Source organism: Oncorhynchus nerka, linkage group LG7 (assembly GCF_034236695.1).
Source record: "Oncorhynchus nerka isolate Pitt River linkage group LG7, Oner_Uvic_2.0, whole genome shotgun sequence".
NCBI lineage: Eukaryota > Metazoa > Chordata > Actinopteri > Salmoniformes > Salmonidae > Oncorhynchus > Oncorhynchus nerka.
In genome coordinates, this window is record NC_088402.1 from 45053580 (window position 1) to 45068652 (window position 15073).

Below are 15073 nucleotides of genomic sequence, written 5' to 3' on the forward strand. Positions count from 1 at the left end.
CGTCCTTGGGTAGGCAGAGGGAGTCTGGAAGGGCATCAAGGAATCTTTGTGTTGTCTGTGAATTTATAGCACGACTTTTGATGTTCCTTGGTTGGGGTCTGAGCAGATTATTTGTTGCAATTGCAAACGTAATAAAATGGTGGTCCGATAGTCCAGGATTATGAGGAAAAACATTAAGATCCACAACATTTATTCCATGGGACAAAACTAGGTCCAGCGTATGACTGTGACAGTGAGTGGGTCCAGAGACATGTTGGACAAAACCCACTGAGTCGATGATGGCTCCGAAAGCCTTTTGGAGTGGGTCTGTGGACTTTTCCATGTGAATATTAAAGTCACCAAAGATTAGAATATTATCTGCAATGACTACAAGGTCCGATAGGAATTCAGGGAACTCAGTGAGAAACGCTGTATATGGCCCAGGAGGCCTGTAAACAGTAGCTATAAAAAGTGATTGAGTAGGCTGCATAGATTTCATGACTAGAAGCTCAAAAGACGAAAACGTCATTTTTTTTTTGTAAATTGAAATTTGCTATCGTAAATGTTAGCAACACCTCCGCCTTTGCGGGATGCACGGGGATATGCTCACTAGTGTAGCCAGGAGGTGAGGCCTCATTTAACACAGTAAATTCATCAGGCTTAAGCCATGTTTCAGTCAGGCCAATCACATCAAGATTATGATCAGTGATTAGTTCATTGACTATAATTGCCTTTGAAGTAAGGGATCTAACATTAAGTAGCCCTATTTTGAGAAGTGAGGTATCATGATCTCTTTCAGTAATGACAGGAATGGAGGTGGTCTTTATCCTAGTGAGATTGCTAAGGCGAACACCGCCATGTTTAGTTTTGCCCAACCTAGGTCGAGGCACAGACACGGTCTCAATGGTGATAGCTGAGCTGACTACACTGACTGTGCTAGTGGCAGACTCCACTATGCTGGCAGGCTGGCTAATAGCCTGCTGCCTGGCCTGCACCCTATTTCATTGTGGAGCTAGAGGAGTTAGAGCCCTGTCTATGTTGGTAGATAAGATGAGAGCACCCCTCCAGCTAGGATGGAGTCCGTCACTCCTCAGCAGGTCAGGCTTGGTCCTGTTTGTGGGTGAGTCCCAGAAAGAGGGCCAATTATCTACAAATTCTATCTTTTGGGAGGGGCAGAAAACAGTTTTCAACCAGCGATTGAGTTGTGAGACTCTGCTGTAGAGCTCATCACTCCCCCTAACTGGGAGGGGGCCAGAGACAATTACTGGTCAGATTGCTTTCATAAAGACATCAAGGTCAGTAAAGGAATCCAGGTTTCTGAGTGTATGTGTGTGTGTGTGTGTGTGTGTGTGTGTGTGTGTGTGTTGGGGAGGCAGCAACAAGCAGGTTGGGGGGCCAGGTGGGGTCGGGCCAGGTATATCAAGGTGTCAGGCCAGGGTGTCCTCAGCCACTGTCCTAAAGGTTGGGGGGCTCTGGCAGGGGGGAGATTTTCGGCACAACACCGGCACCTATTTCAGTCCAAGTCAAGCACTGATTACAATTCTAGGATTAGGGTTAGTACTTTTATCCTACTTTCTTCCTATTCCACTTTGACCCAAGGTGCAGGAGCCCAGCTCCACCAGCTCAATTTGACCACCGAATCTGTGTGAATCGGCAGTGGTTTCCTTTTGCCCCAGGGCCAAGGCAAGAACTGGCCTAATAATTTAAGGAACGACAGTGACACCCTGTGGTGGTCAGCGTTTTTCTTAATTTGTCCTGAATGGAATTGCCACATTAGGCATAATTAATAGCAGGGGAAACAAAATGTTCGTGATGAAGTGTCATGGATATCATAAAATGTATTGCAGAATCTAAAAATATAGATGTGACCTGCAGCAGTCAAGAGGGGTTTTGGACAATAATTTATATATAACCTAGATGACTGATAGGAGATGCTGTTTTGAAACCACCGTCTCTGCCTTGGCACTCCCCCACCGTTGTAAAACATATTTTGGAAGCTAGAGAAATGCATTTATTAATGTCTACATTCGCTTTTGCCACATCATTATATTACAGACACCTTAATGCATAATTATATGATGTGAGAAAAACACAAAACATATATATAAAAACATTTAGGTTAAAGTTTCATTCTTAGAGGTTACTAATGTTAACTGTTCTACAACAACAAAAATACTTATTGTAATTTTGTCCTACAAACATTTAATTGAAATACAGTAGAATTCCATTCATTCATATGGAGCACTGCTGCTACTGGGGAGTGCAAATAGATTTGTGTGTATTAGGTAGTTGTTGTGGAATTGTTAGATTACTTCTTAGATATTACTGCACTGTCAAAACTAGAAGCACAAGCATTTCGTTACAATCGCATTAACATCTGCTAACCATGTGTATGTGACTGATAAAATTGTATTTGATTTTATTGCCAACCGGTGGCTTCAAAGCCTCTCAAACGCCATTAGTTGGCGTCACAATCCGGGGTTTATCGCCACTTCATTTTCGAACGTTGCTATGGGCATAGCCAAACAAAGGAAGTGATGGATTCGACTTCCGCTTTACTTCCCTACTGCAGCGAGCTGGTGGCAAACTTGCCAGAATAAATTATTTGAAATAGTAAATGTATAGAGTATACAAGTTAAGTAATGTAATTTTATATTTATTTAATTCAAGTTTGCTAACGCTAGCTAGACTTACTAGAACGCTAGTTCTGTTACGATAACGTTCACGTTAGTTGTGTTGTGTCAGAGTTGAGGTCTGGACCATCCATCAAGCCAATAACGGTAATGATAAACTATAGGCTACATAACTATGAAACGTTGATCGTGTATCGTTCTACAGTCCTACACCTATAAATCAACTGATTAATGCATCTTACTGCATGCTGCCTATTATAATAAGGTGGTAACGCAAGACCGTTCATGAGGTCTCTAGCGCACAGATTCAGACCATTCAGGATGTGTTCATTGTCATAATGACAAATGCAGGTAATACTGTACTTCAATGTACATTGAAACTTTACCGACATCCATTTTCTATGCTGTAGGCCTGTTTTACATTAAGCAATTATCAAGAGCAAGACTGCTTCTTTCCTCGAATAGTCCCATTGCTTTTGTAGTCAATAGATTTTCCTGGGATTCTATGAGAAGAGGAATGGCCTATTGGGGAGAGGCGTGCATAGCCTGTTGTGCACTGGAACAGCTGGAAGAGAGGCTAGTGATTTGTAGCCGAAGTAAAAATCAAAATATTAGCTAGATATTAGGCCATTCATTAGCTGGATATAAGGACTATAGGCAAAATATTGACCTGTCAAAGTGCAATACATTTTCATTAAGAGATTATGAAATGGCAGCTCTGTAGTGCGTTCACCTAGGCTGCCCTCTGTGGTCCCTGGACATGCAAAGCTCCACTATTGACTGGGCATAGGCCTACGTTTTTAGACAATACAGTTGTTATATCTGGGCTACAAGAACAAAGTGCAATGACAAATGTATTATTGTTATCAAGTGAATACACAACTATTATCCATAGGCTGTAAACTGCATTGATGTAGGCAGTGGCGATTCTAGCATGTAAATATTGGTGAGGCAAAAAAAGAAAGAAGAAACATGCCAGCAAAGCTACTACACAACACTAAACAATACATTAATTGCACAATAATGGTGACAAACGGTGCACACAAAATGTTAGGGCCAACATAAAGCTGTCCCAACATCTTACTGCTACACCTGGCAATCAGCGGAGCCTTATCTGGTAGCGAAGCAGCCTTATTTACTGCCTTTAAAAAAACAGCTGATATGGCTGACTTGCTTAAACAAATGTGCTTTCTACTGACAATTGAGATGTACAAACTATGCATAAGGCAAGGGGGGGCAAAGTACGACCCGCCGTGCACTTCAATCCGGCCCGCAATACATAATGTGTTTTTTTACCCCTTTTTCTCTCCCCAATTTCGTGGTATCCAGTTGGCAGTTAGTCTTGTCACATCGCTGCAACTCCTGTACGACCCAGCCAAGCTGCACTGCTTCTTGACACAACGTCCACTTAACCCGGATGCCAGCCGCACCAATGTGTCGGAAGAAACACCATACACCTGGCGACCGTGTCAGCATGCATGCGCCTGGCCTGCCACAGGAGTCGCTAGAGCGAGATGGGACAAGGAAATCTTGGCTTGCCAAACCCTCTCCTAACCCGGACGACGCTGGGCCAATTGTGCGCCGCCTCATGGGTCTCCTAGTCACGGCCAGCTGTGACACAGCCTGGGATCAAACCTGGGTCTGTAGTGACGCCTCAAGCACTGCGATGCAGTGCCTTAGACCGCTGCGCCACCCGGGAGGCCCCTGCAAATGGATTTTAACAAAAAAATTGGTCCCCCAACAAATGCAGCCCTCCTTTGAATTTCCAAATCCCGATGTGGTCTTCAAGCCAAAAGGTTTTCCCACCCCTGACATAAGGGTACAACGAACGGATAAGAGGCAATCCGTAATTTCGATTAAGACACTAATGAGCGAGCTGGGACGGACGTAGTCAATATAACTATTTGTTTGGCACTTTTGAAATGTACAGCTACAGATTTGAGAACATGGGCCATTCTTACAGTGTTCTCCCTGTACACCAAGTCAGAACTGTAGGATAAATAAAGGGGGCATATAAGCAGACAATGAAAGCTCTTACAACATTTGATGACGACTTTTCTCTAAAACAGGTTATAGGCTAAATGTGCACCACCGAGTCAGAACAGTAATTAAGAGGGGTAAATAGACCAATCTATTAGGGTGAGGCACATGGGCTACTAACATCTTACTACACAACATACACTTAGTATTACTTTCTTAGCTACAGTATACATATCTCCCTGGCATATTACATAATTTATGCAGCAGCATACAATACATTTTTGGACTCATCTTGTTGTGCTGTGCTCACTTGAACAGGAAGGTGGCACGGCAGTCCTTCGTGGACAAATGTTGTTATCAAAGTCTGGCATTCTCTGGATTTATGGGGCTTTCAAAACAACTGGGAACTCTGAAAAAAACAGGATTGAGTCATGATGATGTCATTGATCTTCAGGTCGTAGCTCTAGAAAGAGGCCGGATTTACAATTCCGAGTTGGATGACCGTTCAAAGCCATTCAAAGCCATGACAGCATGGCCAAAGTTGAATGTTTATCATTGGGGAGCACACAGCCACTCCACTGAATAGCAGGCTAGTGATTGCTTTGCAATGCTTGCAGTTAGCCACTGTCACTGATTGTTGAATTTGCAATTTCCATCTTGTGTGTAATGTTTATGTCCAATGGCCGATGACCACTGATACTTTTTATCTATAGTTTCTCTTCAAGGATTAAAAAGGATTTCCCAGTGGATTGTCGACTTGATTCATGATGATGACTGCTAGCTAAGATTTTGAAAGTATGATACTGACATGATCAGTCCAATCAAAGCTACTGGACATATCACGTGATTTGTCGACATTTTATCTGTGGCCAATGACCTTGAGCGTTCTTGGATGGGCACTTCAAATGTAACTCCAGTCAATTTACACAGTGAAAAAAAAAAAAGTGGATTAGATAACAAAATCATAGGTAGCCCATAGGCTGTAAACTGCAGTGAAAAGCCTACGTTGTTTGAATAACCGCTCAAAAGCCTGGTGTTTTGAATGCATGTTCATTTCGAAATAACTGCATCTAGCCTGCCTGATTGGCCAACCATTTGGATCAATTGTGTTTTTTTCTCTCGTTAATTTAGCATACAACGTCTTGCACGTTAGCAAGACAGTAATAGGACATTCAGAGACTTGTCACAAAGCCACCCCTGCATTATCTTGGCTGTATGCTTAGGGTCGTTGTCCTGTTGGAAGGTGAACCTTCACTCCAGTCTGAGATCCTGAGTGCTCTGGAGCAGGTTTTCATGAAGGATCTCTCTGCGCTTTGCACCGTTCATCTTTCCCTCGATCCTGACTAGTCTCCCCGTCCCTGCCGCTGAAAAACATGGAGAACGTGGAGTGCTGCAGAGATGTTTGTCCTTCTGGAAGGTTCACCCATCTCCATAGAGGAACTCCAGGCGGCCAGCTTTAAGAAGTGTCTTGGTGGTCCCAAACTTCTTCGATTTAAGAATGATGGAGGACACTGTGTTCTTGGGGACCTTCAATGATGCAGATATGTTTTGTTACCCTTCCCCAGATCTGTGCCTCGATACAATCCTGTCTCTGAGCTCTACAATTCCTTTGACCTTATGGTTTGGGTTTTGCTCTGACATCCACAGGTTTGTGCCTTTCCAAATTGTGTCCAATATATTGAATTTACTACAGGTGGACTCCAATCAAGTTGTAGAAACATCTCAAGGATGATCAATGGAAACAGGATGCACCTGAGCTCATTTTCGAGTTTCATAGCAAAGGGTCTGAATACTTATGTAAATAAGGTATTTCTGTTTTGTATTTTATATAAATTTGCCAAAATAAAATAGATTGATGTAGATTAATGACGATTTTTTAAATACATTTTAGAATAAGTCTGTAACGTAACATAATGTGGAAAAAGTTAAGGTCCCTTACAAAAAAAAAAGATTGCAATCAGAGTGCAGTATATAGCTGGAGTATGTTGCAAAAACTGCGTGTAAAAGAACACCGTTTTTTCACTGCAGTAATTTTGCAGTGTATCTGCAGTTATTTTGCAGTTATTACGTCCAAAATCCCACAGTTGACTGTAGTTACTGCACTTTCGCTGCAGTTTCAAAACGGCAACGGTTTTTTTGTAAGGGGTCTAAAAACTTTCCGAATGCACTGTACACATCAGTTAATAGAAGCGTTCGAAAATGCGGTGGGTATCATTTTGGCCACTCACCAAAGCACACGCCCCCTCACTTTGCACGTGCTTTTTCTGTCACCGCAGTCACATGATATTACTTCCTGGGTCACGTTCGTGTGTACAGCGGCCAATTTTTGCAGGCAATAACAAAGGGAATCCGCCAAAAGAAATACTATTGAAGGAGAAACGGCTTTAACTGATAAACAAGGATATAGCTAGCCAAGTCAATTAAATAAATAGATACACATTTTCGGCAATATCTTGACAGATTGTGGCAACGTTTTAGGTTGATAACAGAACGAGGACAGCGATCTTGCTATGATGTGAGCTTTCTAGCTAGGTTACAGTTGTGTTATATTTGGCAATACATCTTAAACTGACATCTATTAATAACCGGTTAGTTAGACGAGGACACTCCTGATACAGCCATAACATCTGAACTGTTATTTTGTTGTTTTAAGCTAGGGAGGGGCTGTGGCTTGCTACTGCTAGCTAGCTAGCAAACCAAGTCAGCAGAAAATAACTAGCTAGATAGCCAACAGCCTGTTTCCAGTTATTTCAAAGGCTAACTGTTAGCCTAGTGTCAGTAGATAGGTTTTCTATTTGAACAGAGTAGGCAGGGCATACACAATTTCTGTAAAAAAATGTCAAAATACACAAGTTTTTCGGAACCAGGCGACGCCCACAACCCATTCCAGGTGATATTGTTAATCCCATGTGTAACTAACTCTGTGTTGTTGTTTTTGTCGCACTGCTATGCTCTATCTTGGACAGGTCGCAGTGTAAATGAGAACTTGTTCTTTACATTTTTTTTATTATACCTTTTATTTGACTAGATAATTCAGTTAAGAACAAATTCATATTTTCAATGATGGCCTAGGAACAGTGGGTAAACTGCCTTGTTCAGGGGCAGTACTGGCCTACCTGGTTAAATAAAGGCGAAACATATATATATATGAAATGCAAACGGCAAATATTTAGCTACTGTTATTTTATTCATTTAGCTACAATGTTGATGAAAAAGGTGTTTGATGTTTCGCCTGATGCACTAATGTAATAGCAGACGTGCTGTTACTTATGACATGTGATGCTGCTTTCTCCCTGCTCTAACCCAGGCTATTCAAAGAATCTATTTAGTAGCTGTACATTAAAACATGTTCCAAAGGGCTCATTGAATGAAAGCTGCCCTATTGATACTTATGTGATCAAGGCTACTTCCCAAATGCGACCCTATTCCCTACATAGTGTACTATTTTTGAAAGTACTGAACCATATAGGGTGCCATTAGGATGTAACCAATAGAATTAGCAGGTCGAATAAGATTATATATGAATAGGAATTGAAGAGGATCTCTATGACGTAGCCAGAGAGTGATTGCTTTTATGATGTTCTGTTGGTGATGTTTATCTTGTCTATGTCAGGACCCTGCAGTGACTCAACACAGCAGCAACACTGAGTATGCCACACTGGATCTTTACAACCCATTTGACAATAAAAATGGGGTAAGAGATGTGTAGTTATGTGTTTTTCAGAATATGAATGCTTTGGAGATTAAGTATATGCAGTAATAGTAATGCAGTATGGTTTGTGCTTCAACAGAGTAGCAGGAATACCACTACATTCCAAGCAATTGGACGTGGTAACATGCCAGGATGCACCACTCCTTTCAGATTTTTTGGGATATGCTCTAAGCCACTCTTTGTTTGTGATCATTATAAACGTTATTGGTAATTATATAGGTCGAGTTCTTATTGTCATGCACTCTCTAGCCCCCACCACCAGCCTATGCAGCCACCTCCCCATCTGCCCCCCAACCTGTTGTTCCTGCAACAACCCCACCCAGCAGGACTACGCCTACAGAGCCCCGCAACTATGGCACCTCCTTCACCCCCAGGTACTTGTTCCATATGTATGACACAATTCTCAGGAGTCACCTGTGCAGGTTCTAGAACAAACCCTATACAGCTATAAATTATACTCATAGACAAGCAAGTCATATCTGTGTGATAATTCAATTTCCCCATGTTTATTTACTAGCTTGACATGGAGCACCTGAACTTATCAGACTAATTTCTACTAAATCAAGTTAATCTACTGTATCTACTAAGGTATATGGAGCTATATTCAGCTCTGCATTAAAGCCTGACGTTGTCCTTTTCTCTCTCTTTAGCAGACAGCGGTCAACGCCACCACAGCAGAACTCCTGAAGAAGCAGGAAGAGCTGGAGAAGAAAGCCCGTGAGCTGGAGAGGAGGGAGAGGGAGCTGAACTCATACGCCCTTGGCCCTGGAGCCAGTAAGAGAGTGAGGTGGTGGTGATGATAGAGATTGGTTTGAGAGGAAAAAGTGGATCCAGAAGTCTGATATGAAATGATGGAGGGGGGTGGTGGTTGTGTTAATGAAGGGAAGATCGGAGGTGGGAGGATTACCCTACGCTGGTTCCTAACTGCCTCATCTCTCTGTCAGCTCGTCAGAATAACTGGCCTCCCCTGCCCACTTTCTGCCCTGTGGGACCCTGCTTCTACCAAGATATCAACATGGAGATCAGCCAGAGCTTCCAACACACTGTCTCTATCATGTATTACTACTGGATGTGTGAGTTTCCTTGTCTGTGCCTGGCTGGCTGTCTTTGGCCTGTCTGGTGAAGTCATCTGTAACAAGTAACACTTACATGAAATAATGATGATAATAATGCTCAGATTAAATGATTAATGAAATAGCAGTTTCAGCTGTTAAGAATGTTACCTAATAGTTAATGACACTGTTAAAAAGTAGATTTCTCTATTTAATTTAGACCAATTTAAAAGTGATACATTATAATCAAAAAGTGGACCGGTGTGCAGTCAGTGAACCTTTATCTCTTTTTCCTTTTCCCTTCCAATGCAACTTTAAAGTGCTCTAGTATCCAAACTGTAGTTCTGACCTCCTTACCTTTCTCTTCTTATTTTGCCTACATACCTATCCATCTCTGGTCTGTATCTCTATAACCTCCATTATCTCCTTTCTTTCCCCCCTTTTCTACTCTTCACTCCCTTTCTCCCCCTCACTTTTCATGCTCTCATTCACTCCCTTGCTCTCCCTCCTCACTTCACCCATCAAACGTTCTTCTGTTTCTCTTCATTCTGTCCCCCTCTCCCAGTCACTGCCTGCACACTGGCATTTAACTTAATTTCCTGCCTGAGTCTGTTCTGTGTGGACACTTCTGGTGGTGTTGGGCTGGGCCTCGCCATCCTCTGGGTCCTCCTCTTCACCCCCTGCTCCTTCGTCTGTTGGTACAGGCCTGTGTACAAAGCCTTCAGGTGCATACTATTGGACAATTTTAATTTAGGGGCTTATCATTACAAAACAGATCTATTTAGATTCCTTCTGTTTAAATCAGGTTAAGTGAACCTATAAATCCATTTTTCCTTTCAGGAGTGACAGTTCCTTCAACTTCTTCGCCTTCTTCTTCATTTTCTTCATCCAAGTGATTGTCTATGTCATCATGACCATTGGCATTCCTGGATGGGGTTTCAGGTATGTGCCACGAACAAGCCAACCATTGTCTAGGACTATTTTACGACTGTTACAATTACTATTGTAGTTTTACTTAACCTTTTTATAATGTTAAATCTACTATACAGTACATTCCTCACACCTATCCTTCTTCACACTCCCACTATGTCTCTTTTTGTGACTGTCCCTCTCTCTCCTTCCCTCCCGGTTCTGCTCAGCGGCTGGATAGTGAGTCTGGCTGCTCTGAAGACTAGCGTGCCTGTTGGTGTGATCATGATGCTCAATGCCATCCTATTCACTGCCCAGGCTGCCATTGGGGTTGTCATGCTCAAGAGGGTAAACCTGAAATGAAGGCGTAGTAGGGAGGGGAACTTAACCTGGTTTAACCAGGCTAAAGTGTATTGTATGCTAGGGCAAATCAGGACAGTGTGGAGTAATTACAGTAGGTAGACAATGGCCTGTTATCAAGTATAACATGGTGGAGGAAGGAATAGGATGAGGGTAAAAAGGCTACAACATAGACACTCAGCTTCTCAAGACTTTTTAATCTTGACCCAGTATATCAATTAACATATTTAGAATCGTCCACAGGAATGAGTCATTGTTTTGAGTTTTCAGAGTATTATTTACAGTATTGCTTTTAGATCAGTAGTGAGTATGGTGTTGAGATATGAGTAATTCCATGGTTAGAGAGATAGTGAGACTCAGTTTCTTCACTTTAATTGTCAAACAAAAACCATGATTGCAAAGTGAAACAAACCATACAACTCTATGCACTTGGACTACTTTTTAACAATTTCCACTGAATAGAAAACAGTGAGGATGCTAAATTTGATAACGGAATGATGGTTTGTGCTATCATTCTGTTACCAAACTTGGCATCTGCACTGTTTTTTATTCAGTGAAAATTGTTAAAAAGTAGTCCACGTGCAGAGTTGTATGGTTTGTTTAACTTTGCAGTCATTGTTTTTGGTTTGACATACAGTTGAAGTCAGGTAGTTTACATACACTTAGGTTGGAGTCATTAACTCGTTTTTCAACCACTCCACAAATTTCTTGTTAACAAACTATAGTTTTGACAAGTCGGTTTAGGACATCTACTTTGTGCATGACAAGTAATTTTCCCAACAATTGTTTACAGACAGATTATTTCGCTTATCATTCACTATATCACAATTCCAGTGGGTCAAAAGTTTACTGTGCCTTTAAAGAACTTGGGAAATTCCAGAAAATTATGTAATGGCTTTAGAAGCTTCTGATAGGCTAATTGACGTAATTTGAGTCAATTGGAGGTGTACCTGTGGATGTATTTCAAGGCCTACCTTCAAACCCAGTGCCTCTTTGCTTGACGTCATGGGAAAATCAAAAGAAATCAGCATTTCATTGTAGAAACATTGTAGACCTCCACAAGTCTGGTTCATCCTTGGGAGCAATTTCCAAATGTCTGAAGGTACAACATTCATCTGTACAAACAATAGTATGCAAGTATAACCACCATGGGACCACGCAGCCGTCATACCGCTCTCAGGAAGTTCTGTCTCCTAGAGATGAACGTACTTTGGTGCGAGAAGTGCAAATCAATCCCATAACAACAGCAAAGGACCTTGTGAAGATGCTGGAGGAAACAGGCACTAAAGTATCTATATCCACAGTAAAACGAGTCCTATATCGACATAACCTGAAAGGCCGCTCAGCAAGGAAGAAGCCACTGCTCCAAAACTGCCATAAAAAAGCCAGACTACGATTTGCAACTGCACATGGGGACAAAGATTGTACTTTTTGGAGAAATGTCCTCTGGTCTGATGAAACAAAAATAGAACTGTTTGGCCATAATGACCATCGTTATGTTTGGAGGAAAAAGGGAGACTTGCAAGCCGAAAAACACCATCCCAACCATGAAGCACGGGGGTGGCAGCATCATGTTGTGGGGGTGCTTTGCTGCAGGAGAGACTGGTGCACTTCACAAAATAGATTGGATCATGAGGGAGGAAAATGATGTAGGTATATTGAAGCAACATCACAAGACATCAGTCAGGAAGTTAAAGCTTGGTCGCAAATGGGTCTTCCAAATGGACAATGACCCCAAGCATACTTCCAAAGTTGTGGCAAAATGGCTTAAGGACAACAAAGTCAAGGTATTGGAGTGGCCTTCACAAAGCCCTGACCTCAATCCCATATAACATTTGTGGGCAGAACTGAAAAGGCGTGTGCGAGCAAGGAGGCCAACATACCTGATTCAGTTACACCAGCTCTGTCAGGGGGAATGGGCCAAAATTCACAGAACTTATTGTGTGAAGTTTGTGGAAGGTTACCTGGAACGTTTGACCCAAGTTAAACAATTTAAAGGCAATGCTACCCAATACTAATACAGTGTATGTTAACTTCTGACCCATTGGGAATGTGATGAAAGAAATAAAAGCTGAAATAAATTATTCTCTCTACTATTATTTCACATTCTTTAAATGAAGTGGTGATCCTAACTGACCTAAAACAGGGATTTTTTACTAGGATTAAAAGTCAGGAATTATGAAACTGAGTTTAAATGTACTTGGCTAATGTGTATGTAAACTTCCGACATCAACTGTACATTTTAAAGTGAAAGAGTCTTGGCATCACTCTGTTACCGTGGAATTGCCCTTATGTATCATGTATCAAAGCCCGTCTTCCTCTCCCCTCCAGGTCCACTCTCTGTACAGGCAGACCGGTGCCAGCTTCGTGAAGGCTCAGGCTGAGTTTGCCACTGGAGTGATGTCCAATCAGGCTGTACGCCAGGCAGCTGCCAACGCTACTGCTTCTGCTGCCCAGGGGGCTTTTACTGGGGTGGCTCGATAGAGGGAAGGCAGGCAAGTAGAGCAAGAGAGCTGGTAGGGAGAGAGGGGTAGGTACAGTTGAAGTTGGAAGTTTATATACACCTTAGCCAAATACATTTAAACTCAGTTTTCACAATTCCTGACATTTAATCAAAGTTTAAAAAAATCCCTGTTTTATGTCAGTTAGGATCACCACTTTATTTTAAGAATGTGAAATGTCAGAATAATAGTCAAATGATTCATTTCAGATTTTATTTTTTTCATCACATTCCAAGTGGGTCAGAATTTTACATACACTCAATTAGTATTTTGTAGCATTTAAATTGTTTAACTTGGGTCAAACATTTTGGGTAGTCTTCCACAAGCTTCCCACAATAAGTTGAGTGAATTTTGGCCCATTCCTCCTGACAGAGCTGTTGTAACTGAGTCAGGGTTGTAAGGCCTCCTTGCTCGCACATACTTTTTCAGTTCTGCCCACAAATTTTCTATAGGATTGAGGTGTTTTTTGATTTGCAAGCCTCCCCCTTTTTCCTCCAAACATAACAATGGTCATTATGGCCAAACAGTTCTATTTTTGTTTCATCAGACCAGAGGACATTTCTCCAAAAAGTATGATCTTTGTCCCCATGTGCAGTTGCAAACCGTAGTCTGGCTTTTTTTATGGCAGTTTTGGAGCAGTGGCTTCTTCCTTGCTGAGCGGCCTTTCGGGTTATGTCGATAAAGGACTCATTTTACTGTGGTTATAGATACTTTAGTGCCTGTTTCCTCCAGCATCTTCACAATGTCCTTTGTTATCAGAAGCGTCTAAAGCCATGACATCATTTTCTGGAATTTTCCAAGCTGTTTAAAGGCACAGTCAACTTAGTGTATGTAAACTTCTGACCCACTGGAATTGTGATATAGTGAATTATAAGGGAAATAATCTGTCTGTAACCATTGTTGGAAATATTACTTGTCATGCACAAAGTAGATGTCCTAACCGACGTCCCAAAACTATAGTTTGTTAACAAGAAATTTGCAGAGTGGTTGAAAAACAAATTTGAATGACCCCAACCTAAGTGTATGTAAACTTCCGACTTCAACTGTATGTATGAGAGTGTTCAGTACAAAATAGGTATGCAAGATTTGGGTGTTTTGTTGAATTGTTACATTAAAGTATATGAAAGTTCAGGAAAGCGGTGGGACTTGAGTTTGTGATGGATGCACTGAAGTGATGCTGCATATTTAACACTAAGTTAATTAACAGCCGAACGGTTCAATTATCTCTTGCCAATGCTATCATGTTTGCTATAGTGAGTCTAATAAGTCCTTTGTTTTTGATATCCCGAATGAGAATGCCTACCTATTTACACAAACTATCTTTGCCAAAATTATAACTTTAAATGAGAAACACGTTGTTTTGGGTTGTAATATTCTTGCTATTATTATGTTATGTTGATGCTACACGTGGTTGTCATGATCGTCATTGTTGTTCTTTCTTGGTTTTAATAAAATATATTGATATGCACCATATTTTCAACATCCCTTTGGTCCCCTCACCAATAGTGTCATTAGTCATCATGTCAGTAGCCTAACCTAAAATATTGTAGGCCTATTTTACATCTAAAAAAACGAATATAGACAGAGTGTGTTATTCAGCTTTGTACACAATGTACAGTTTCTGACAATGACCTCTTCACTGGACTGATTAAGATACTGTAGTCTTTCCTATAGACTCCCGGGAAACTACATCCATGATGCAATTCTTGCTATCCTTTTAGTCATCACTTTTGCATGATCTATTATTACTGTTACTTATGTGTTTAATACTGTAAGGGCCAGTTTACCCCGATGCTTAATCCTGGACTAAAAAGAATGCTCAATCTCTCCATTTAAATATTTTTTTAGTCCATCACACCTAGGCTAAATCAGTGACAAGTAAAAACCATTTTTTAGATTACCAGTATATTCTGTTGTTTTGGATAGTCACCTTGTTGTAGCCTACAA

General features: G+C 41.3%; 1 protein-coding gene across 1 annotated transcript; it reads left to right on the forward strand.

Annotated features, from left to right (window-relative positions):
* The first annotated feature begins 6870 nt into the window (after positions 1-6870).
* Positions 6871-14599, forward strand: scamp3 (secretory carrier membrane protein 3). Its single transcript, XM_065020541.1, has 9 exons — positions 6871-7482; positions 8206-8286; positions 8554-8677; positions 8953-9078; positions 9249-9377; positions 9922-10081; positions 10197-10298; positions 10496-10613; positions 12957-14599. The coding sequence occupies exons 1-9, from the start codon at positions 7429-7431 to the stop codon at positions 13107-13109; spliced, it is 1047 nt and encodes a 348-aa protein (XP_064876613.1). The 5' UTR covers positions 6871-7428; the 3' UTR covers positions 13110-14599.
* The last annotated feature ends 474 nt before the right edge of the window (positions 14600-15073 follow it).